Genomic DNA, 23,379 nt, shown 5'->3' with positions numbered 1-23,379 from the left:
CCCTCACCCCGAGTCCGTCCTCCTGGAGGCGCAGCTTTGCCGTATTAAGCACCGGGCTGCGGACCGAGGGCGGGAAGAAATACAGCGCTTCGTGGTGGTATAAAATGCGACTTTTACTCTGGCAATAAGAATTCACACTTCAAAAGCTGATGATTGTCAAGCCGATCTAAAAGAGTTTATGAGAATGCAAAAATAGTTACTTCTTTTTTTAAAACGTGGCCATTTCCAATACAAAATTTATTTTCGCTTTAAGTAGCCTTTCACGAATAAGCAGAGTGTGCAGTTGCTTTCGAGCCGGTTCTCTTTCCTCGGGGCGCGGCGGAGGACCCATCGCCGGACACTGTTCCGGGCGGGCGCGAGGCGCAACTGCGGACACTTTAAGTGACGGGGTCCAGGGTGGCGAGCGACACAGACCCTTCACCTACACGTAGTCGTACTGAAAACACGTGGCACTGCTCACATTTTGGAATGCTGCCGAGAAGCACAGAGTTCGGTACTAGTTTGGGGGCAGGCGGAACCTCTGGAGGTAATCAAACAAATCTCAGGAAGCTGCTAGAAATACCTTGTTTTAAGACGTGGAGAAATACGATCGACAAAAGCATCTACATTGAATCAGTTTTAGCGGTTTTACACATTCCAGCAAAATAAATGTTTGGGTTTTGAAGCAAAATTTGAATATTTCAGTATAAAGAATGACCAAAGTGCTATCCTGTAAGAGCTTGGGAAAGTTTGGGTGTACTTACGGAGTAAGATTACCAATGTGGTATTTTTTTTTTAATTTTTTTAAATGTTTATTTATTTTTTAGAGAGACAGAGCATGAGCAGGGGAGGGGCAGAGAGAGAAAGGGAGACACAGAATCTGAAGCAGGCTCCAGGCTCTGAGCTGTCAGCAGAGTCTGATGTGGGACTTGAACTCACAGCCGTGAGATCAGGACCTGGGCTGAAGTCAGACGCCTAACCGACTGAGCCCCCCAGGTGCCCCACCAATGTGGTATTTTTAAGCTGCATTTATACGGGTGGGTTGTTTTAGAGAAGGACTGAATTGCAGAATAAAAAGAATGTTTGGGTATCACTGTGACTTAATCCTTTTGTCCAATAAAGTAACTTGCCATTTTTAACCAGTAAAATTTAAGCTCGATTTGCTTTTACAATTACATTATGAAGAGATCATTTCTAGAAAGCTGATTAAAATTAGGAGTAGGGTAATACATTTGGCCATGGTTTAAATTCTGCATACATTTCAGAGAGTTTTACAATAATGTTAAGTTTTAAACAAATGCTTATTTCATGCAGTTACAATAAATTTAGGCCAAGCACTTTTTAAAAAGGCAAAGATATGTTCAATTTAAATACTAATTCAGCAAAGAGATTCCATTTGGAAAGATCGCTGGTGACACCGTCTCAAGTACTGGCAGAAATTAAGCCCATCAGAGAACATCATAAATTCAAAACAAATTCTTTGATTACACTGAAATTGTCAAGAAATTTTGCATAAAATAGTCTTAACTGAGACTTAAATATTTTCATATTATGGTATTTGTTAAGGATATAACATCCCCAATAAGAAATTTCCACAAAATTAAGGGTAAATATGGGAGCGGAAATAGGTTTAAACAGTTCATTAGCAATCAAAAATCAAACCCCATGCACCTAAAAATATTAGCAATTTATTAGGAATTCTTCCCTTTCTCACCTGTACTAGTAACAAGATACTGGTATCAGTATTTCTGATGAAAGTACACTATAAACAGAGAGCAAAGGACACAGACTCTGTAGGTTAGAAATATTCTGGCTTATGCTAAGAGAGAGGAAAATAAACGACAAAAAGCCTTTTTCTTAAGGAGACATGCAACCACAAACAAATTTCTCAAGTAATCTAGACACTTGGGTCTGTCTGTATAACCAAAATATATGCATTACATTAGTCTTTTAATGAAGATGGAATAGAAACCCATAGGTTTCTATATTTCACTTTTTCAGATTTACACATGCAAATCATATATTAATATTCACAGATATTTTTAAATGGGAAAACAACTTGCTTCTAACAATTCGCTTCTCCAATAGCATGTTACTATGTTAAGATTAACAGTGCGTTCATTTAATCTGGTGATCTTAATTTCAACAAATACCTATTAACAACAAATTAAACCTCATCGCAAAGAAATTCTTTATAGTATCAAGATCAGATTTTCTAATCCTAGCAAAGGCCACAATGAAATAGCCCACATGCTGCCAGTAAAGTTTGTTGTGATGAAACTGTAACCAATTTGCTCAAAGTGTTCACAAAGTACTGATTTTTAAGGTGCTGAAAAGAAACCTAAGAGGATGTCACTATCATCCAAAAAATATGACTGTCTTGATCTTAATCTATACCTTTTATTATTAACTGGTTAAAACTAAGACCTTGCCTCATAATGAGGTACATTTTGGCATCACTGTAAATGCAGTTATGTGAAAGGAAAAGTGAGGAAAAGAAGTTGTGATAGTCACATTCATAGCCTTCATAGAAAAATATATATTCCCTGAATTAGTCACATCAAGTGGTCGCCATTCAGTACGAATTCCAAGATTATAAACAAAATAAGACATTGATGGGTTTTTACTAACTGCGCATTTCCAACACTCCACTTCAGAACTCGATCATCAACCTCCACATCATTCAATCCCCAGGTCCTTCCAGTTTAAGTTGTTTTAGACTTGTGAGGTTGTGAATTGCAGGGACTGGATCTTACTTAGGTATTTGGTTCGCTCAAAAGTCAAATTGGCTCCATGGTACTTCCTCTTGAAACATGCGTTAATATTTTTTCCCTCTTACTTTAGTAAACACCGTAGCTACGGTGGTCTAAATTTTTATTCTCTAATGCAAAAGGCTTAAAATTAGCATCAGGTTGCGATTTTGACATTTTTTTTTTCCAGTCCCTGAAGGTACAGACCCTGTACACTTTCCATTATGTTCCTCTAAGGAACCAAGAGATTTCTTCAAGACCCTTCCTTTCTGAACGGGAATAATCTTGTGACCGGCCGTTTGTCCTTTTCTTTCCACCTCTCCACTACGGGCTCCACAATCTATTACACCCCCCAACCCCCGGATTCTCTGTTATTATGTGTCTCTGTGCAAGAGCCCACTGCAAGGAAGGTTTCCTCCCACTTCGACCCACCGGAGTATGGCTTTTAGAAAATTCCTCAGAGGGGCGCCTGGGTGGCTCAACCGGTTGCTTAAGCGTCCAACTCCGGCTCAGGTCATGATCTCCGGGCCTTTGAGTTCGAGCCCCGCGTAGGGATCTGTGCTGACAGCTCTGAGCCTGGAGCCTGCTTCGTATTCTGTGTCTCCCTCTCTCTCTGCCCCTCCCCCATTCACACTCTATCTCTCTCTCAAAAATAAACATTAAAAAGAAAAGAAAATTCCTCAGAAAGTGCCAACAAGGGATTAACCTCAAACTAGGAGCAGAATGCAACTGCCAGTTTATTTGTATCTGATTGTGTCCAATCAGATACAATCCCTGATTGAATCCAAATTCAAATCACTCCTACATTTTCCTAGTCATTATTGTGCTTTTTCTTTCCAGGATCTGAACGCCTTAAGAAAAGCGCTGTGCTATTAATACCTTCTGGTTCTTTTTCACTTCCTGAATTTATGCTTGTATCCTCCTCTTTATAAACATTCGGTAACTTTTCCTTAGCCACAGCAGCCGCACTTCGATGGGGCAGTTTTCTGCTGCTCTTTCTAATCCAGACATTTTCTGGTCCTGAAAGCTTTTCCTTTAGATTACTCCTACTTTTATTTTATTTGCAGCCACAGTAGCACATCTACGGGGAACTTTCTCAGGTACCATTTCTGCTTTCAGAATTTCACGAGGCATTTGCACTGCATCCTGATGATGCTGCATACACGTTCTCACTTTTGTATTGGGTTCTCTGTCTCCGGGAACAGAGTCTGAAAAATGAGTGAAAGTTCACATAAATGCAAACACTTGCAACACAAGACTTTACCGCTGCTTATGTTCCTCAATAACAAATCCCCAGATCGGAAGTTTTAAAACTACTCATTGGGGCACCTGGGTGACTCAGTCGGTTGGGCGTCTGACTTCAGCTCAGTCATGATCTCGTGGTTCGTGAGTTCAAGCCTCGCGTCGGGCTCTGTGCTGACGGCTCAGAGCCTGGCGCCTGCTTCGGATTCTGCGTATCCCTCTCTCTCTCCCCCTACCCTGCTCGCACGCTGTCTCTCTCAAAAATAAATAAACGTTAAAAAAATTTTTTTTAACTATTCACACTGCCAAATAAGGAAAAAACGTAAGTGATTATCATCAGTGATACTACTCCCACCTCCACACCTACAAAAGGAAGTCTTGAGTAGTATGCCACCAGGTATACTCTCCAATCTGGAAAGAGAACAGTCACTTAAAACAGTACCAGGCTACTGAGAAGGTACCTGTGGCATCATAAAGCACTACATTTTGGGTATTGTGTCTAAAAGTCTATGTTGAACTAGCTTAGGATATTCAATCAGCTTGGAAATAATTTTCCTGGAACCTAAATGAGAAAGCAATGCCATCATGACTATGACGACGCGGTTATCAGCTCTGCTTCAAGACAGTCCTGAAAGTGTTAATTCCAACACCTTTAGTCAAAAAAACATGAACCGGCAGATAAAAAGGAACTGCCTATTCATTTTAGAGAACTAAAATATGGTTTTAATCCTAGATCCATTTTTTCAACTATTTGAGCATTTTATTTAACTGTAATTCTTAAATCCTGGTTTCGTTTATTATTCAGATATTTTCTCAGCAAGGTATATGCCAGGCATCCAGAGGATCAGGATAAGGATTCTAAAGCAAACTAATTCTATACCTGGAACTCTAGTTGCTGTAAGGACTAAAAAGTGTTGGGAGCCATGAGGACACCTTCTAGAAAGGGCAAGGAAAGCTCCCTTTGAGGAGGTGTTGCTGTAGCTGAGAGCTACAAACTGGAGGGGCCCCACTGTCAAAAGGCAAGACTAAAAGGAGAAGCAACTTGCTCGGTGTGGCTGGGGATCCGTCCCAGTTGTACCAAGTCACATGATGTTATGCTCACCGCTCTGCGTCTACCAGCTTAGGTGGGCTCACATCCTTTTTATTTCTGCCTGGGTCTCAAAGCTGCATTTGCAAATTTCAAATCCAGGAATGATCAGTGCACTTCTAGGGCAGAAGTACAGACATTCTCCACTTTTTGGAAGTTTGCGTGACGTCACCTCACTTTTACAACAGACCTGCCTGGTTTTGCTAGCCAAAAGGGGCGCCTGGGTGGCTCAGTCGTTAAGTGTCTGACTTCGGCTCAGGTCATGATCTCACGGTTCGGTTGGTGAGTTCGAGCCCCACATCGGTGTCTGTGCTGACAGCTCGGAGCCTGGAACCTGCTTCGGATTCTGTCTCCCTCTCTCGCTCTGCCCCTCCCCCGCTCATGCTCTGTCTCTCTCTCTCTCTCAAGAATAAACAAACACTAAGAAAGAAAGAAAAAGCCTGAAAAGCACAAACAGCGTTCGGTGTTGGCTCTGACAGCAACGTTTTCCAGAGGCGCACCGCCCACCAAGCCCCCTCCCCCGCTGCCAGAGCTCTTGGAACTGTCCGAGCACCTGGGCCTGACCTCCGCTGACTTTGTGCATGTTAGCGTGTCCTAAGGTATCAGAGAAGCCTGACGGGTCATTTTTCAGGGTCTGCATATGACCCCAGTTTTTTTCCCATAGAAGTTAATGGCATAGTTGCATCTCTGCTTTATGCTGTTGGGGCTTAGGAAAGATTCCCAGGAGCGCCCTACTTGCCAGTGGTGGGAAAACCTGTATCTCAAACGCACCTAAAGTGCATCAGCCCCTGAATGCCAGGCCTCATCAGCTGGCCATCCGGTCTTGCAGCCATTAAGTCAAACTACCTAAAACCATCGAAAAGGCACACAAGTCTTGCCGGGGGGTGAGTTTGCAGGACCGCACCTCAAGTTTCCAGACAGTCAGCAGTCGGTTAGAAGAGGCTATAGATGACTGAAATCCACCCCCCCCCCCCCACCATCTGCATTCTCTCCCACTGGGTCCCTTTCACTACAAACGCCGAGAAAATGAGGGCTCATTTCGTTCTGTCGGCCATCACGCGATGCTATTATTCTATCGCAGTGAACCTTCCCAGCTTTTCCTTTATGAACGGAGAGGTTTGCCCTTCCGTCACCAAGGGCAAAGGAGTTGCAGGCGAAAACGAGCTTCTGTTGACTGACATGTTCATGAGTAGAGAATTGAGGAAAAGTCTTCTGCTCTCGAAAGGAAAGCCCTTCAGATTTGGCCCTAACTCTGTGACACTCATTTCAAAGATGTGCTTTCTCCAAGACCCGTGACAGAGCTCCCCCGGAGCAGGTGAGGAGCCGCTATCCTAAAAGCAACCCTCCCCCCTCCCCCCCACCAAGTGCAGCAGGCCCTTTGGCCAATTAGGTGCCGTATATGCGTTTCCAGTGAAATCCTATTTCTAAAGGTAACACGTTTTGTTCAATGGAAGTCACCAGGCATTGCAAAAACGGCACTTCTTGAACGGCCTGAGCTCATCCCCTCGGCCCGTTGGGCAGCACCGCCTGGCGGGCTCTGGGCCCTCGCTTGGCCTGAAGAGCAGGGCGTTTGCCCGGAAGGGCCTCTTCTCGGGAATGCTTGGTGCGAACTACGGTCTCTGCAAAGCAACCCCCGATCCAAAATGAACCCTCGGCACATTACGTGAATGTTAGGCAAATACTAGAAGGCAAATTAACATGCTACGACAGACAAATGAGGCTTTTCTAAGTGTGTAACAAAATTAAGGTGAAATTCGACTTACAGTGGGGATGAGGACACACACCAGAGTCACTCAACCACATCCATTTGCGCGTTGAAACATTAAAAGCAGCCAACCAGATCAATCTGGACAACACGTCGATAGTATGGAGAAAATCCTATCGCAACTAAGAGTTTCTTTGGGACACAAGGACTTCAGGTGCAGCAATGAATTCCTTTTTGATGTACTGATGGCAGTACCTGTATTGACCGTTTAGGAACCTGGTAAAATACTAACACGAACTCGTTTGAATAAGTGCTTATTTGTAATCCAAAATGAGGGAAAACAGTTAAGATTCTATTGAAGAAACTCTGATCAGGCTTTTAAAGGTACTTTAAGAAAATCTGAACTTCCAATAAGTTAGTGCGTCAAGACGGGGGAGAAGAGTCCGTGCTAGTGTAGACAGCCACTCCAGCTTGATGGAGCCGTAGCTCTAGCCTCAGACCTAAAGTGGAAAGCTCACAGGGTGAAGATAAAAGCAATCTGAGGAACACAGAAGAGTGACAGTGTGGGAAATTGTTAAAAAATAATATGTACACATAAGTCGGGGTCAATTTTATTACTGAGAACTTGGCAAATTATAAAGTGCTTTACTCTCCTGGAGAAAACTACAAATCGTTTTTACAAATATATACAGGATAATTCAGGGTTAGAGAGAAGTCCAATCTAGAGGTCAGGGTACAAGCTTAAAAATTTTGGAGGCCACTACTCTAACAATACATATGGGACAGTGTCACTTAGTACTAACCAGTCGGTACAGTCCCCCAAGTCGAACTGTCCTAGCCGGTCTTGGTGGGGCTTGGTGAGTCACGTGTCCTGGAGCAGTGAGAGCCTGAGGCACTGCTGCTTTCCTATAAATGACTCCCTATTGGGGGATGGCAAAAACCTCATTCGTGGAATGAAAACGTGCATGCAAACGTGCATGCATAGTAGCACTCCATCACAGTTCACCTGGGGGACCACTTTAATTCTAACGCCCAGATCACTGTATTCTAAGACGCTCTGTGGTGAATAGGAACTTGGATGCAGACATCCGTTTTGAGTCAAAGCAAGCATCTCTAAGCTTCTATGTGTTAAGGACTAATCATATTCCAATTATGATACTTAATACAAAACTGTCTTCCTAAACCCAGAATAAACTTCACATCACTGCTATAGAAGCATGAAAAATTTTAATCTCATCGCCTTTTAACTGCAGTATTAAAAACAAATCTGAGAATGGAAGATGATGAAAGCACGTCTGAAAATGAAAATGTGCTAGCCTATTTTACATACTTTTGACGTACTGAGGTCAGTGGCTGCTGCGGCGGGTTATCAATCCACAGAGGAGAAACCTTTTAATTGCAAAACACAACCACCTCCCTCAAGCAAGGCTTTTGACAGAGTCAGTCTGAGATGCCCTTTCTTCACTGTCTGCCCTTCACTGATAATAAAATGATCAAAACTCAGGAAACAAACAGCATTTGTCACTGATAGTCATCCCTCCAAAAGTGTAAGTTTCCAAAAAGATCCCATACACGGGAAAGTCTCTGTAGAGGATGACCGTAGACTAACGTGTTCCCTGTAACTCCCAGAATGGAACACTTCTATTTTCCGGGTGAGTTGGTTAACACTGAGAAGTCAGCCTCTACACTGGGGCCACATGGGATCCTGAGCTTGTCAGAAATAATTCCCTAATCAAGAGTTGTTCTTCGCCAGCTTGGTCACTCTTATGGTTGAATAAATGCAGCACACTCCGTGATGGGCACCACAGAACTTGGCTTTGTTCTGCCTCTACGGCTGAGTAGCTCATCGCTATACAGCTCTCTTGTCTTTAACCAACAGTTAACCAGTGACAGTCATTCTTACGATTCTCAAAGACTTGTGATGACTACTGTGAGTTTTTTCTAAAAATCTGATAAAAGTTCTATCAGGTATGAATTCAACGATCCTGTATCTATCTGTTTAGTAAACTTTAGATAGCTCTCAGAGCATTTCGAACTGTTTGGCAGGAGAGGGTATCAGAAATAAACACTGGTTTTCGACTACTTTATTACTTCACCGAAGAGAAGCAGCAGGGCACAGACAATCCCACGCCAACCCCCTTTCAAGCCCGTCTCTAGTCTCCCTTCAGTCCTCCTGGCCCATCCAACACGGTGTGGCCCCGCATTCTGCCTGCTTGAGAAATTAATCACAAGTGGACAGTAAGGTGTTTGAGAAACCGTAAAGATAAGTTGCAAGGGAAATTGGCTGCCTCCTGCAGACCTTATGGAATGAATCAGCTAGAAGGCTTGAAGTAGTTTAAAAAAGGAAAACCTTGGGGCGCCTGGGTGGCTCAGTCGGTTAAGCCGCCGACTTCGGCTCAGGTCATGATCTCGCAGTCCGTGAGTTCGAGCCCCGCGTCGGGCTCTGTGCTGACAGCTCAGAGCCTGGAGCCTGTTTCAGATTCTGTGTCTCCCTCTCTCTGACCCTCCCCCGTTCATGCTCTGTCTCTCTCTGTCTCAAAAATAAATAAATGTTAAAAAAAAAAATTAAAAAAAAAAAAGAAAAAAAGGAAAACCTTTTACTTGTCAGTAGGATAACATTAAGTTTATTATACTCTTTTAGTAACTAAAAAAAATTAAACTGGTTCCTAGATACCAACCGAGAGTCAGGCACGGTAATGAGTTTATTTAGAAAGTTAAAGTTTTGAAAGATCTTGTGTGCGAGTGGAAAATCTTCTAAAGATCTGCCTTTTTGTCTGGCTCCAGTGAAACGGTTAGAGTTTCATAGGTGAGCTGAATGTGTGCGTATGGTCCAAGGACTAAGCGAGGATCAGCACCTAGAAAATTACCTTCAATATATTAAAAATGAAAGATCACTTTCGACATTTAGCCACTGATCAAAAAGGGTAATAACTTCTAAACAACATCCCCGTAGGCCAGGCTGGCCGCTTGTGGTCCAGGCAAACTCTAGCTGGCCGTCTCGTTCCAGCTGGGTCAGTCAGAAGCCTCTGTAGGAGCCCAAATTCCCAACAGAGGTTTTAATAAATGATAAAACTTACCTTCAAATTACCTTAAAAACTAAAGTATGACCAGAAAGTATATGGAAATACTGACAATTAAATTCAGTGAAGCTATCAGTCCTGACAAACAGTCTACAGTTACTTACAGGCTGCCAAAGACAGAGAGCCTGCAGATCTGTAAGACCCCGATGTTATAAGTGGCCCCAGCCAACGTCCCTATATCAGATCCACACAAGCAATCCTTGAGGAGACACCAAGAAAAGGTCTTCATATTTTTCTACCAAATTAACAATGTATTAGGAACCAGCGTGGCAGATTATCAGGAACTGGTAAAAAATCTCTCAACTTTGAGAATTCCCACATACCCTTAAGGCAACATCTACAGTTTAAGAAAATAGCTATGAAAAACTCAAAACGTGAGAAAAGACAACACAGCCCTTGCCATTATAGTCTTTACACTTTAATCCTCTCCATTAATTCACAATTTTGAGCTACCAAAGTGGTATTAGCATGTGCTAATCTGGTTGGACTAGATTTTTCCACAATGTTCCATTTTCTCCCTGGCTTTGATAAATTATACTTGGGTTTGGTCTTTGTTCCCAAATACTGGAATCAAGACAGTCTTAAACAGTGAAGCTGCAAATTTCTTACGGTTTCTGCTTTATTATTTGCTGTTATCCACAGCGGGAGTTGAGAGATCGACTTAGGTAATAATGGAAAGTTCTTCCGCAGTGAAGGCGCTCTGGTGCATTCCATCATACCACAAGATAACTGAACTACAAGTTCCATACAGTGTAAGGTGCTGAAGTGTTTGTGGACAACTACAAGGTGCGTGAGAAAGTAAATACGCTGACTTAATACAGACAAAAAGGGTGGAGCTGATAGTTCAGCTATAAAGGGCAAGGCACACCCGACCTGTTCTAGCCATTTAAAAGTTACTAAAAAAAAAAACAATACAGTAGAGTAGGAAGGAAAACTAAAAATATCGTGAGCGCCTTGAACAACACTCTTGCATTCTACTGACACACAAACCTCATTGTTTTCAAGCGGCACGATCAAGTTCAATGTGCACTGACAAAAGAGATTAAAATCCTTTCAATTTGGTTTTTTAAAGCACTACACTTTAGTTAATACATTCTGTGTTCTGGTTATTTTAAAAGGCTAGGAGAGGGACAGGGGATGTAGTAGGAACCCTTCTAAGTAGGGAGGCTTCTAAGAATGTTTTACCTAAGATGTCATTAACCAATGGAGCGTGAAGATTCAGTGACAGGTCTTATTATTTAGGGACAGTAATACTTTCAAGATGGCATTTCTTTTGGCTTCAGATCTCCTTTTCCATTTGCAATTCCAGGTTCTGGAGTGCCTTTTCCCTGAACAGAAATTCTTCTCGCCATTTTCATATTATAAAATTAATTTGCTTTTTTAGGTACGACTCTCTACTATTTAGAAGAAACTCTTATGTTGTAACTGAGAAGCTGTGAATAAATGCTTTATCATTCTTTCCAAGCATTTCTAAATTGAGAAAGGATTTAATCAGAGATTTTTCCCCTAAAAATAAAAAAGGGAGAACGACCACCCTAAGAAGTATCTGAAAATGGGATACACTTTCCCTTTTATTCAGAAGTTACTACACATTGTCAGTATACCCTTTTAAAATAAGTATGATACGAAAAAAATGCTTTTTAAACCTCAGCTATTTTTTAAATGTTTGACATCTTTTTTCCTTAATACTTTAGAAGGAATCAAAAATCAAGTCTGATAACCACAGACCTTTTTCCAACCATAAAGGAATAAAATCATAGGGCTTTGGACATACACGACCACAGTAGTTTCGTTCTGGTTTGTTTTCATGTACACCATCAAGTTACTTCAAGTGCAATGGAAAGCCAGATAGCACTTACTTCTGGATCAGTTCACATTCAATTTGCAACCTTTTGTCTTTTTCACAAGAAAATACAAACTGATCCCAAACACATTAAAGTACATCCGTGCATTAAATCCCTGCGCAATTCGCATAAAGTAGAAAAAAAGTCAAACATGTTCTAGTGCTCAATGTAAACATTTTGAACTATTAATTATTTATTAATTTTCCTTAAAGTACTTAGGAGTGTGTGTCACATATTCAAAGTTAACCTTAGGAATAGCACCATGACCAAAAAAACCCATAAAAATGATTCTCACTATAATCCCTTAGTTTTACTTCAGAACTGGAGAAGCTACCACTGTCAACCATGCCTTCAAAGTCACCAGGACAAATTCTTGGTTTTTTTTTTTTTTCCCCAGATGAAACCAAAACACTGCTTTCTATATACAAAGGTCTAACCATTTTGGACAGAAAGAAAAATCAGTAATTGGTTGACCAGCCAATCTATGACCAGTTAGCTCAGGCCAAAAGATTAAGAATAGTTCTACCGATGAAGCCTCAATGATCAAAGTATCACCTTACAAAATAATTTATAGATTTAGAATGTATTCTATATTTTTATTTATGGATTTTTTTGGTACCTTTTTGCAGATGATGGTAAACATGGAGTTATAACCCTGAGAATAGATATAAAACAGAGAAGCTTAAGAAAAGTTTAAATAAATTAATGGAAATGACATCTATCACCATTTCTTAAAACTAGGGAAGTAAAGAACATTCCATTAATTTCTTCAGGTCAATAGTCAGGACAATTCTCCTGAATCACTCTCTGTACTATACCCTCAACACAAGCTTTGAGAAGAAGAGCATCATAGTTTTGAAGCGGCGACAGCTCTCCAAACAACCAAAGGAGAGACAGGTATCCCACCTGTCTCAGTTGGTAATGTCCAAAAACATCCTTCCCCTTACATCAGAATAGAAAGTACCTTCTACCATGTCAAATAGAATAGATGACTAAAAAGTAACAAACTTAAGAACATTCTCTAACATTGATACCAGAGTCTGATGCTTTTCCGTATCTGCCACCTTAAGCATACACAAGAGAAGAGGATTAATTTTGTCTGACACCAAACACAGGGCCAATAAATAACAGAGGTAGGAGTACTGCAACATACTCCTCAGCTACGAAATATGTAAACCATTGGAATCAAGTCCATCTTCAGGCACAAACAAGCTAGGAATGGCCACCTACACTCTACGGAGTAGCACAACCTATCAAGCAAAAATATTTGGCTCAAAAATAAGTGTACTATGGTATCTGATGATGTGATAGAAGTTTCACTTTGAATGGATTCCAAAAGTCTTCTCCCACAACACAAGACAGTTTCTTAAACTAGGGGTCACTAACAAAAGATGCACTGAGTTGCCCCCGCAAAGAATGCTCGGGATTGCACATGGCAGCAGTAAGCTAAAACAGAGAGGTGGAGAATGACATTGAACTATTTCCCTATATAGATGAGATTTGCGATTGCACTCTTAACAAAACTGAACTCTACAATCTCAATGGAAATGGGGGGGGGGGGGGGGAGAATCTACGTATAATTTAAATACTCTCTTGGCCCTGTACACTCTATTAAAGAACACACTTTTCCTAAATCTAAGGCACACAAACTCCTCTATTTCACAGAGTAAGACTATGGAAGACCAAGATTTTGGTTAAATCCCTTACATAGAAATCAGGAGATCTCGGAAAGACAAATTATATAGCATTCTGTTAGTGCACAATTTAAAAGAAAATGCCAGGGCTATGCTTGGGGCCTTCGAGGTTTAAAATATACAATCCAAACATTTTAAAAAATAATTTACCAGCACTTTATAAATTCAAGTTTATAAAATAAAAGTGATGACATTTTCCTTAAAAATAAAGAAAAAGAGAGAAAAGACCCAACAGCATTTGGAGAGAAACCATTTGAATGAAAATGACCAAATCTGGTATAATGTATTCTGCTCAAGTAGCCAGGGAAATAAAAGAAAAGGGAAAAAAAAAAAAAAATGGTAGGTACCTCGCCTACTAATCATGGTTACACCTCCCATGATCGATCCGTCAGTATGCACATAATATTTATGAAGAATCTGTAAACATAGGCCACGGGTGAAATTGTTCTACGACAACAGAACAGGGGTTAGAAACTACCACCTCTGGACGCACTCAGCAAATGACTGCATGACACTTGCTACCGTGAAAGTAATGCTTATTTGTTTTGACAACCAGGATGTCTAGTGTTGAACATACTTCAAATCCTTGCTCTCTGTAGTTCAATACTGTCAAAGTAGATCTGCCCCCAAAATGAAGCATATTTTGGCACCTGTGCTGAACGCTGCTACAAAGGCAAGCAAGTGCAAATAAAAATAACAGTCATGATTTAGTCACATTCATAACTTTTCATAGAAAAATATAAATATATTCCCTGAATTGTAGGACAAAAAATAATTTCAACAGCCAGCTTTCACCATAAATTCCAGTCCATTTCCTCTTCGAATGAACTGGTTTTCTCTCAAGGTCATAAGGTGCAATCATCAAAATCTATCCCGTTCTCTAAGCTTCTGTCATCATCCCCGTCGTGGTATCTCACGGTCCTTCTGCCCTGATTCCTCGTTTTTATTTTCGAGCGCCGAAGCCCTCTTTTCGACTTTGCATAGTCCAGATCTTCCCAGTCGTTATCGTCCACACTCAACCTGGGCCGTTTGCTCTGTCTCTGCCGCCGCGCGTTTCGGGACGCGGCGGCCGCACAGGCTTTACCTTTTCCGGCGGCCTTTGCTTTTCCCTTCGTTTTCCTCTTTTTGGTGTTCGCGTCGTCGGCACAGTCTCCGTCGGACTCGGTGGCGGAGGCCGGCTCGGACGCGGACCTGGGGCTGGGGGCGCGCGCGCCCCGGGCCGCCCCCCGCGCCGCGGTTCCCGGCGCCTCCCCCGGATCCGGGCGCAGCCTCTTGCGCCCGGCCTCAGCTTCCGCCCCCGCCCCCGCCGCCGCCGCCCCCCGCAGCGGCGCCTTCCCGTAGGTCCGGAGCCGCCGGCCGTTCCACCTGCGCAGCCCGTAACTCAGCTCCTCCTCGAAGCTGGGCTCCGCAGCCGCTTTCTGCTCCGAAGCGGCCTCCGCGGAAACCTTCTTCCTGCCCATCTCGCCCCCTGGAATATGGCTTTTCGACTCTTCCCCTGAAGACCCGGCGGAGGAATGCCTGGTTTGGGGAGGCGCCCCGTCCGCCCTGGGGCCCCGGGCGCGCCTGCCCCCGCGCTCGGAACTGCGCGCACCTTCCGAGTCGGAGTGGCCCTCCGGGCCCGCAGGGCCGCCTCCCGGGCCCCCTCCGCAAGCACACGGCTCGTCCGGCACTTCACAGCTTGCGGCTCCCTCCGAATCGCTCCCCATCTTCGGGGCCGAAGAGGCACAGGCGGCAGGGACGGGCTTCTTCCTCCCGTGTCGGCTTCTAGTGCACACGCTGCCCGAACTGCCGTCTTCCGCGTCGCTCATGAGCTTGATCTTACCGGCGGCGGTGCTGGCACTTCTTCGAGGAGTCCTGAGGGGTCGCGTTTTGGCTTTTGAGGACTTCTTCTTCACCTTGGAATTGCTGTCTGAGTCACTGGAGCAGACCCTTTTCCTGGAAACCTTTCTGCTTTGTCCATGGTCTTGTGACGGAGAATCTAAAAATTAAAAATGAGAAGTACTCCTTTAATCTCTACAAGTATGTGTAAAGGCACGAAATGCTCAACATTTTAAACAACTGAAGTCCAGAATTCCTACTAACTCGGAAGGAGGACGGCAGTGAATGCGCGGGGCTCTCGCGTTAGAGCAGGGACCTGGGTCCAGTCTCAGCACCGGCACGAGCAGAACACATTCCCATCAGTGACCCCCAGCCCCCTCCCCCCCCCCGCAATCGACATACACCAACAGCGGACACTAAAATACTTTCTTTACATGAGCTCAGACTAAACTCTACCAGCGCCCTAAGGTATGCAAACCCATCACCGACTCTCAGCCTCTGAAACTTTTTCCACTTCACAAGTTCCAATCACACCAAATACCTTTCATCTTAGCTTTGGCTGCCTCCCGTTCAATGTTTCATCAATCCCCACTTACCAAGAGCACAATTTTACATCAGCGAGTGGTTTTCACCTCTCCCGGCTGCAGAGTTGCCCTGAGTAAAATGGGCAACAGCACTACATAGCTCATAAAAGACACAGGGATTGAACTAGTTAACAAACGTCCAGCAGAGAGACCAATCTCCTGATCCGAAGAAAGGCAGGGCTGCTGCAGCTGTTCTTACTTCCACATCGCTTCCAAACAAACAGTCCAGCCCTCTCTTCTCACCTTCTGAAACGGGCAACGCCACAGCTTGTAAATGTGCTGCCTCTGCTTTTCCAATACCCATGGCCAACACAAGCAGTGAAATCTTTACTCTGAAAGAGCTGTGAAGGCCAAGGCCACCTGCTACATGAACTAAACGTGCTGGACAACCAGTTGTGCATGCACACGGGACATAGGGGTGCAGGGAAAAGGCTGCTGGAGAATGCCTGGGGCAGACACAAAACAACTGGCAAAGGGAAGTTTCATGGGAAACAGACACAACGTGTGCTATAGGAGAGAAGGGCAGTGAGGGCACACACCAAGGAGCCAAGGCTCCATGTTTTGAATTACCTCTCACAAAACTGTTGGGTTTTTCTTTTGTTTTGTCATCATCTGAATCCAAATCGGTCTCAGATACATGATCTGAGAAACACTGGGACCCGGCAATTGGTTCACGCTTCAAACCCCCTCTGATCGGGTTGGTGTCCATTTCATGACATCGGCCATCTTCTCGATCTCGCTGTTCGGATTCGGAGTCCTCAGAATCACTGAAGATCTTTGCTTTTTTAAGGAAAGTAAGATTCTTGCGACCTGTGTTGTACTTTCTACCAGCATACTTTCCCGGTTCGGAATCTGCTTCTTCCTCTTCCTCGGAGATGCTTTTTGCCCTAAGTTTCTGCCCAGAGGTTGACGGACCAGCAGTTCTGTTCTGTACATTATCTGAATCGTGACTTTGAGAGTCTTCCTCAGAAGACTCTATCTTAAGAAATTTTGTTTTAGAAGTTGCCAGAGTATGAGACTTGTAACCATTGGCCTGCCAATTTTTTCGGGCTACTCGTAAGTCACTTTCTGACTCTGAATCCCCATTTTCAGATTCATTCACAGTATTCTGGGCAGCATGAGAATTGGACAGTGGTGATGGTCGATTGTGATCTTTTAGCTCCTCTTCTTCAATTTCTGACTTTAAGCTCTGATCATCTTCAGAATTGTGTAATAACTTTTTTCTAGCCACAGCAGAAGCATTACGGTGAGGCAGCTTCCGGCCAGAACAGACACTTTCAGAGCTAGAGTTCTCCTCGACGTCGCTCATCAGCTTGATCTTATTGGCAGCCACAGCAGCACACTTTCGTAGCACTTTCCGGTTATTTCCAGCCCTGGCTTTTAGGCTCTCACCAGCCTCCACTGAATTATTATCAGAGTCACTTAAATAGACTCTCTTTCGAGTGGCTTTTCTGCCACATCCATTTTCTAAAGAAACTGGACCTAGAAATAAAGTAGCAATAAGATTAGAAAGGTCTTCCTTATTTCAACATTTTGCAATGAATTTATTATTTTAGAACTGGTGTTCCCTATTTTTTAATGCCAAAACAGGTTTCCTTTCTAAACCTAAAAAGTCCTAAATCTGGAACAGAACAGAGAGCCCAGAAATAAACCCATGCATATATGGCCAATTTACAACAAAAGAGGTAAGAATATACAGTGGGGGAAAGGACAGTCTCTTCAACAGTGTTGGGAAAACTGGACAGCCACATGCAAAAGAATAAAGCGACATTACTATGTTACACCATACACAAAAATTAACACAAAATGGATCAAAGACTTCAACGTAAGACCTGAAACATAAACCTCCTAGAAGAAAACACAGGCCTGGTAAATAAGCTCCTTGACGTTGATCTTGCCGATGGTTTTTTTGGATCAGACACAAAAATTAGAGGCAACAAAAACCAAAAATAAACAAGTGGGACTACATCAAACTAAAAGCTTCTGCAAGGCAAAAGAAATCATCAATAAGATAAAAAGGCAACTTACTGATGTGCAAATCATGTGATTAGGGGTTAATTATCCAAAATACTTATTTTTTAGATGTTCATATATATGTGTGCGTGTCTGTGTCTGTATGTATATATATACACACACACACACACACACACACACACACACACACACACACACACATTTTTGAGAGAAAAGACAGAGAGAAAGACAGAGCATGAGCAGAGAGAGAGGGAGACACAGAATCTGAAGCAGGCTCCAGGCTCTGAGTGTGGAGCCCAACAAGGGACCCAAACCCACGAACCTGTGAGATCATGACCTGGAGCCAAAGTCGAATGCCTGACCAACTGAGCCATCCAGGTACCTCAAAATATCCAAACTATTTAAAGAACTCATACAATAGCAAAAAACAATCGATTAAAAAGTGGACAGAGGCTCTGAGTAGACATTTTTTAAAATACAGCATATAAATGGTCAACAGGAACATGGAAAGATGTTCAATATCACCATTCAGGCACTGTCAATGCAGCACCTGATGCAGGGCTTGAACTTACAGACCGTGAGATCATGACCGGAGCTGAAGAGTTGGATGCTTAACAGACTGAGCCACCCAAGCGTCCCACTCAAGCACTAATTTAAAAAGATATATGCACCCCAATTTCACTGCAGTGGTATCTACAAAAGCCAAGACACGGAAACGACCTAAGCACCCATTAATGGATGAACAGAAAAGAAGATGTGGTTTATCTATACAATGGAACGTTATTCAGTCATAAAAAGGAGTGGAATCCTGGCGTCTGTAACAACATACAGGGACCTTGAAGGTGTAAACGCTCAGCAAAATAAGTCAACAGAGAAAGATGGATACTGTATGATTTTACTTCTATGTGGAATCTACAAACCAAAAAACCAAGCTCACTGATACAGAGAACAGACTGGTGGGGGGAAGGGAGGTCAAAAGGTACAAACTTCCAGTTATAAGTGATAGGGATGTAATGTACAACATGATGCCCGTAGTTAGTAATATTCTGTTGCATATTTGAAAGTTGCTAAGAGTAAATCTTAAGTCCTCATTTCGAGAAATAAAAATTTTTATAACTATGTATAGTGACTGACAGTAACTATACTTATTGTGATCATTTTGTAGTATATACAAAAATTATGTTCTACACCTAAAATATGTTTTATGTCAATTATATACCAATTTTCAAAAAATCTAAAGAAGACATTTAATCATATGTAGATGCCTTAAAACAATAAGTCATTCCATGCTTAGCTTATGGATTCTCTTGATAAACGTTCCTCCAAAGTACCAACCACTGAGTCTCTTACCAGTTTTTCTCTGAGCAGCTCTGGTTCTGGTCACCCGGAGATTACTGCTTCTGGCCAGCCCACTACGTAAGGAAGATTCGCGAGGTCTTGAACTCTCTTTGCTTTCCTCTGAACTATTTGAAGCTGAAGATGAAGAGGTACCTAAGGAATCTTCCATTTCACTTTCTAAGAAAAATAAAGCATCAACAGCTCATCACATACATTCTATCTTTGCACACACAAACAGTCCTATTTCATAACAACAAGCTAAAAGCAGATTCTCAAGATACTCAAGAGAGATTATAATTGTAAAAACTGTTTCAAAGAACAGCTCATAGGGACGCCTAGGTGGCTCAGTTGGTTAAGGTCCAACTCCTGATCTCGGCTCAGGTCATGATCTCACAGTTCATGAGTTCAAGCCCTACATCAGGCTTGGTGCTGACATCACAGATCCTGCTTGGGATTCTGTCTCTCCCTCTCTCTGCCCCTTCCCCAGTCTCTCCCCCTCTCTCAAAAGTAAATAAACTAAAAAAAAAAAAAAAGCCCATAAATGTTTGGTATTAAAAGGTACATAGACAGCATTCCAAATCAAGTTTGTTCTATTATCTCTTTTTTCTTTTTTTTTGTTTTTAGTTTTTTTTAATGTTTATATATTTTTGAGAGAGACAGAGACAGAATGCAAGTGGGTTAGGGGCAGAGAGAGAGGGAGACACAGAAGCAGAAGCAGGCTCCAGGCTCTGAGCTATCAGCACAGAGCCCGATGCGGGGCTCGAACTCACGAACCATGAGATCATGACCTGAGCCGAAGTCGGACGCTCAACTGACTGAGCCACCCAGGTGCCCCTATTATTTCTGAAAGTAACATATTAATCCTGGGTTGGATTCAGAAAATACAGTTTGTATATTTGATAAACAAATTTGCATCGAAGAATGTAATCAGCCCCCCTCCACTTCCTGCTGTCCTATGAAACATGTACTTCCTGTAGGTCCTGTAGGAAGAACGGCCACTTTAAGTCCCGCATGTCAGGGGACAGACTTTCAAGCCTTTCGCAGGTAAGCCCCATAACCCCGTAGCGATACCACATGCTTTCAGCTCAAGAAGGGTCATTTTTACATGTGCCACCATAAAGGGGGGAGGGAGGTAGACGAAACAAGATAAACAATTTAAACAGTACAGGTCATTCCTTCCTACCACTCCACTGAATGAGTGCATGCTCCAGTGTGAGGCACTGCACAGGACACCCAAGTGTCCCATTCCTTTGTCCCCTCTGTTCTTACATACATGTCACAGAATGAAAGCTTCATGGAAATGAGTGGAAGCAGGTTGCCAAAAGTCAAAATTTTGCTCCACAATACGACCCAACTCCGCGTTAAAGACAGTGGCTGCAATAGAAGGATGCCAGTCCCCAGGCTGTGTCTCTTCCTCTGAAACTGCTCTGCTGGTTTGCTACAGACTACTCCTGTTCTATTCCACTCCACTCCCCAGCACGCCGACTCACTTTCCAGACTCTCCCTCTTCCCCGCGTACAACTGCCAAATGGACTAATGTTCCTGAAACAATTCATCATGTGATTTCCTTACTCATCAACAGACCAAACTAGGTAATCCAAATGCTTCTGCAAGACTTGCCAGTCTGTCTAATATGTGGCTGCTTTCTACCCCTTTGATCCTATTATTTTACACTATAGTAGTAATTACCACACTACCATTGCAAGCTGTCAAAACCACTCATGGCAACCGGGAAGCATTCGCATACCACAGCCTCACTCCCACGATGCTAACAAAGGGTGAGGATCCGCAGTAGTTGTATTACCAAAGAACAAGAACATAAACGGTATAGAATTTACTAGGCCTTCCATGTAAACACACATGATTACCATGCCTTTTTTTTTTTTTTTTTTTTTAATTTAAAGAAAAACCACCGGAAGTATACTTGGCACACAAAGTATGATATTTGGGGCGCCTGGGTGGCTCAGTCGGTTGAGCGTCCGACTTCGGCTCAGGACACGATCTCACGGTTTGCGAGTTCGAGCCCCGCATTGGGCTCTGCGCTAACAGCTCGGAGCCTGGAGCCTGCTTCGGATTCTGTGTCTCCTTGTCTCTCTGCCCCTCCCAAACTTGTGCTCTGTCTATGTCTCTCAATAAATAAATGTAAAAAAAAAAAAAAAAAAATTCAAAGTATGGTATTTGTATCCCATTTTTTACGATTTAGAAGATTCAAATTTGCACAGAATATGGCTGCACCATTTGCAAAGAACAGCACTTATCAAACATATTTTAACCGTTCCCCATTTGTTACTTTTGACTCTTCCACTGAATTGTAGGTTTCTTATATGTCAAGGCCAGTCTTCTTCATTCTCTCCTCTGAACCTGGAGTAACTAGCCGTGCTGCCGTGCTACTTGAGTGCTAGACAATTAAAGAACGATGTTCACGTCTTACCAGATAACGTGGAGCCATTTTTCAGAGTGACAGTCCTAAGTCTTCTCATTCTTTCTGACGATCCTGCCGAATCTGAGGAGTCGCCAGAAGTCACGCCCGAAGAGACACTAGCACCTGTCTTACGGCCTGCAGAATAGGCACCCCTACTGGAGGGAGAGTGGGCAGGAGAACCCACCAATTCAGGAATTACTTTTGTCTGAGATTTTAACCGCTTCTGTTTGATATTTCTGGTCAAAGATATGAACAAAGGAAACAAAATTTAATTAAACAGGGAATGCCTGAATAAAAGTGTATTACTACTTAACCTGAGAAAAATTTTATGATCCAAACATTGAAATATTCACTGTTAACATCTTATTCTGACGTGGATTACTATGGATATCCTTACTCTAAGTTTGACATCATTTTGTTCCAAACTGAAGTAACGAACAAATGACCCAAGTTACAGAGTAGAAAATCATACTGAATACCTTAAATTCTTTGGATTAAATGCTAAGAGGAGCCAACATTTATGTAATACACACATTCATTCATATTACAAATCTGAGTCTCAATAAGAAACAACTTTCTCTCTGGTCTATTTACATATATAGACATATACGTGTAACAGTATATAAGAGGAGAAATCAACAAAATCTAACCAGAAAGAACAGAGGCCAAAAAAAAGATCAGAACAAGCTAGTTTTTTCTAAGACCAATCTGTTTATTCTAAGTACCAGTTCACTGTGTTTGACCCCTGAGCCATGGATTATCAAGAAAAAGAGTGGAAGTTTAGGACAAGACAGCCTTTTGTTTTAAATTACAGATCTGGGTAATATTCATGTTGAGTAATCCTATTTTCCTTTAAAACAAAAAGATAAAAGAGCTTTGTATTTAAGGCACCTGAGCTTAAAGATAACCACAACGTTCTTTAAAGCAGTAATTGTTTATCATAATCAAGAAATTTCAAGCTTTTTTACAGCAAAATGTTAACTTCTAGAAATAAGTCAGTCCGAAAAAGACAGATGTCATGTTTTCACTCATATGTGGAATTTGAGAAACTTAACAGAAGACTATAGGGGAAGGGAAGGAAAAATAAGTTACAAACAGAGAGGAGGCAAACCATAAGAGACTCTTAAATACAGAGAACAAACTGAGGGTTGCTGAGGTGGGGGGATGGAGGGAGAGCAGGAAAACGGGAGATGGCACTGAGGAGGGCACTTGTTGGGATGAGCACTGGGTGTTGTATGTAAGTGATGAACCACAGGAACCTACTCCCAAAGCTAAGACCATGCTGTATACACTGTAAGTTAGCTAACTTGACAACAGATTAAAACGTCAAAAATAAGAGGCGCCTGGGTGGCTCAGTCAGTCGAGCGTCTGACTTCGGCTCAGGTCATGATCTCGGGGTCTTTGAGTTTGAGCCCCGCATCAGGCTCTGTGCTGACAGCTCAGAGCCGGGAGCCTGATTTGGATTCTGTGTCTCCCTCTCTCTCTGCCCCTCCCCCGCTCATGCTCTGTCTCTCTCTCTCTCAAAATATTAATTTCTATTAATATCAACTGGAAGGCAGACCAATGAATACAAAAGAAAACAATTACATGCTTATACTCATCATAAACTTCCTTTTAAACAGAAGACAAAATGATAAATATCTCAGGGGTAAAACTGTTCCCTTTTTTTTATCCTATGTCCTTCTTAACTGTTAAACTCTTTATTGTTCAAAGAGAAAGAGCTTTTTTTTTTTTAATAATTAAACAAAAAAATTAAAAACTCCTAAAATAACAGAAAAACCCAAACTGGGGGACATTTTAGAAAATAAATGACCCATACTCTCCAAAAATGTCAATTAAGAAGACAAAGGTAGAAAATAAAA

The 23,379-nt window shown here is 42.4% G+C and overlaps 1 protein-coding gene across 1 annotated transcript in view; it reads right to left on the bottom strand.

Moving 5' to 3' along the window:
* Positions 1-11,045: 11,045 nt before the first annotated feature.
* Positions 11,046-23,379, bottom strand: part of BRWD1 (bromodomain and WD repeat domain containing 1) — a 127,771-nt gene continuing 115,437 nt past the window's right edge. The window contains exons 38-41 of the mRNA XM_040483906.1: positions 21,527-21,753; positions 19,108-19,272; positions 16,354-17,265; positions 11,046-15,359 (exon numbers count right to left, since the gene is read on the bottom strand). Of these exons, the coding sequence (XP_040339840.1) occupies positions 14,227-15,359; positions 16,354-17,265; positions 19,108-19,272; positions 21,527-21,753 (2,437 nt within the window). The 3' untranslated portion in view covers positions 11,046-14,226. The remainder of the gene's footprint in view (positions 15,360-16,353; positions 17,266-19,107; positions 19,273-21,526; positions 21,754-23,379) is intronic.

Source organism: Herpailurus yagouaroundi, unplaced genomic scaffold (genome assembly GCF_014898765.1).
Source record: "Herpailurus yagouaroundi ecotype Mexico unplaced genomic scaffold, PumYag 162, whole genome shotgun sequence".
Taxonomy (NCBI): domain Eukaryota; kingdom Metazoa; phylum Chordata; class Mammalia; order Carnivora; family Felidae; genus Herpailurus; species Herpailurus yagouaroundi.
The sequence above is the reverse complement of the archived record's forward strand: the minus strand, read 5'-3'. Positions and strand labels throughout refer to the sequence as shown.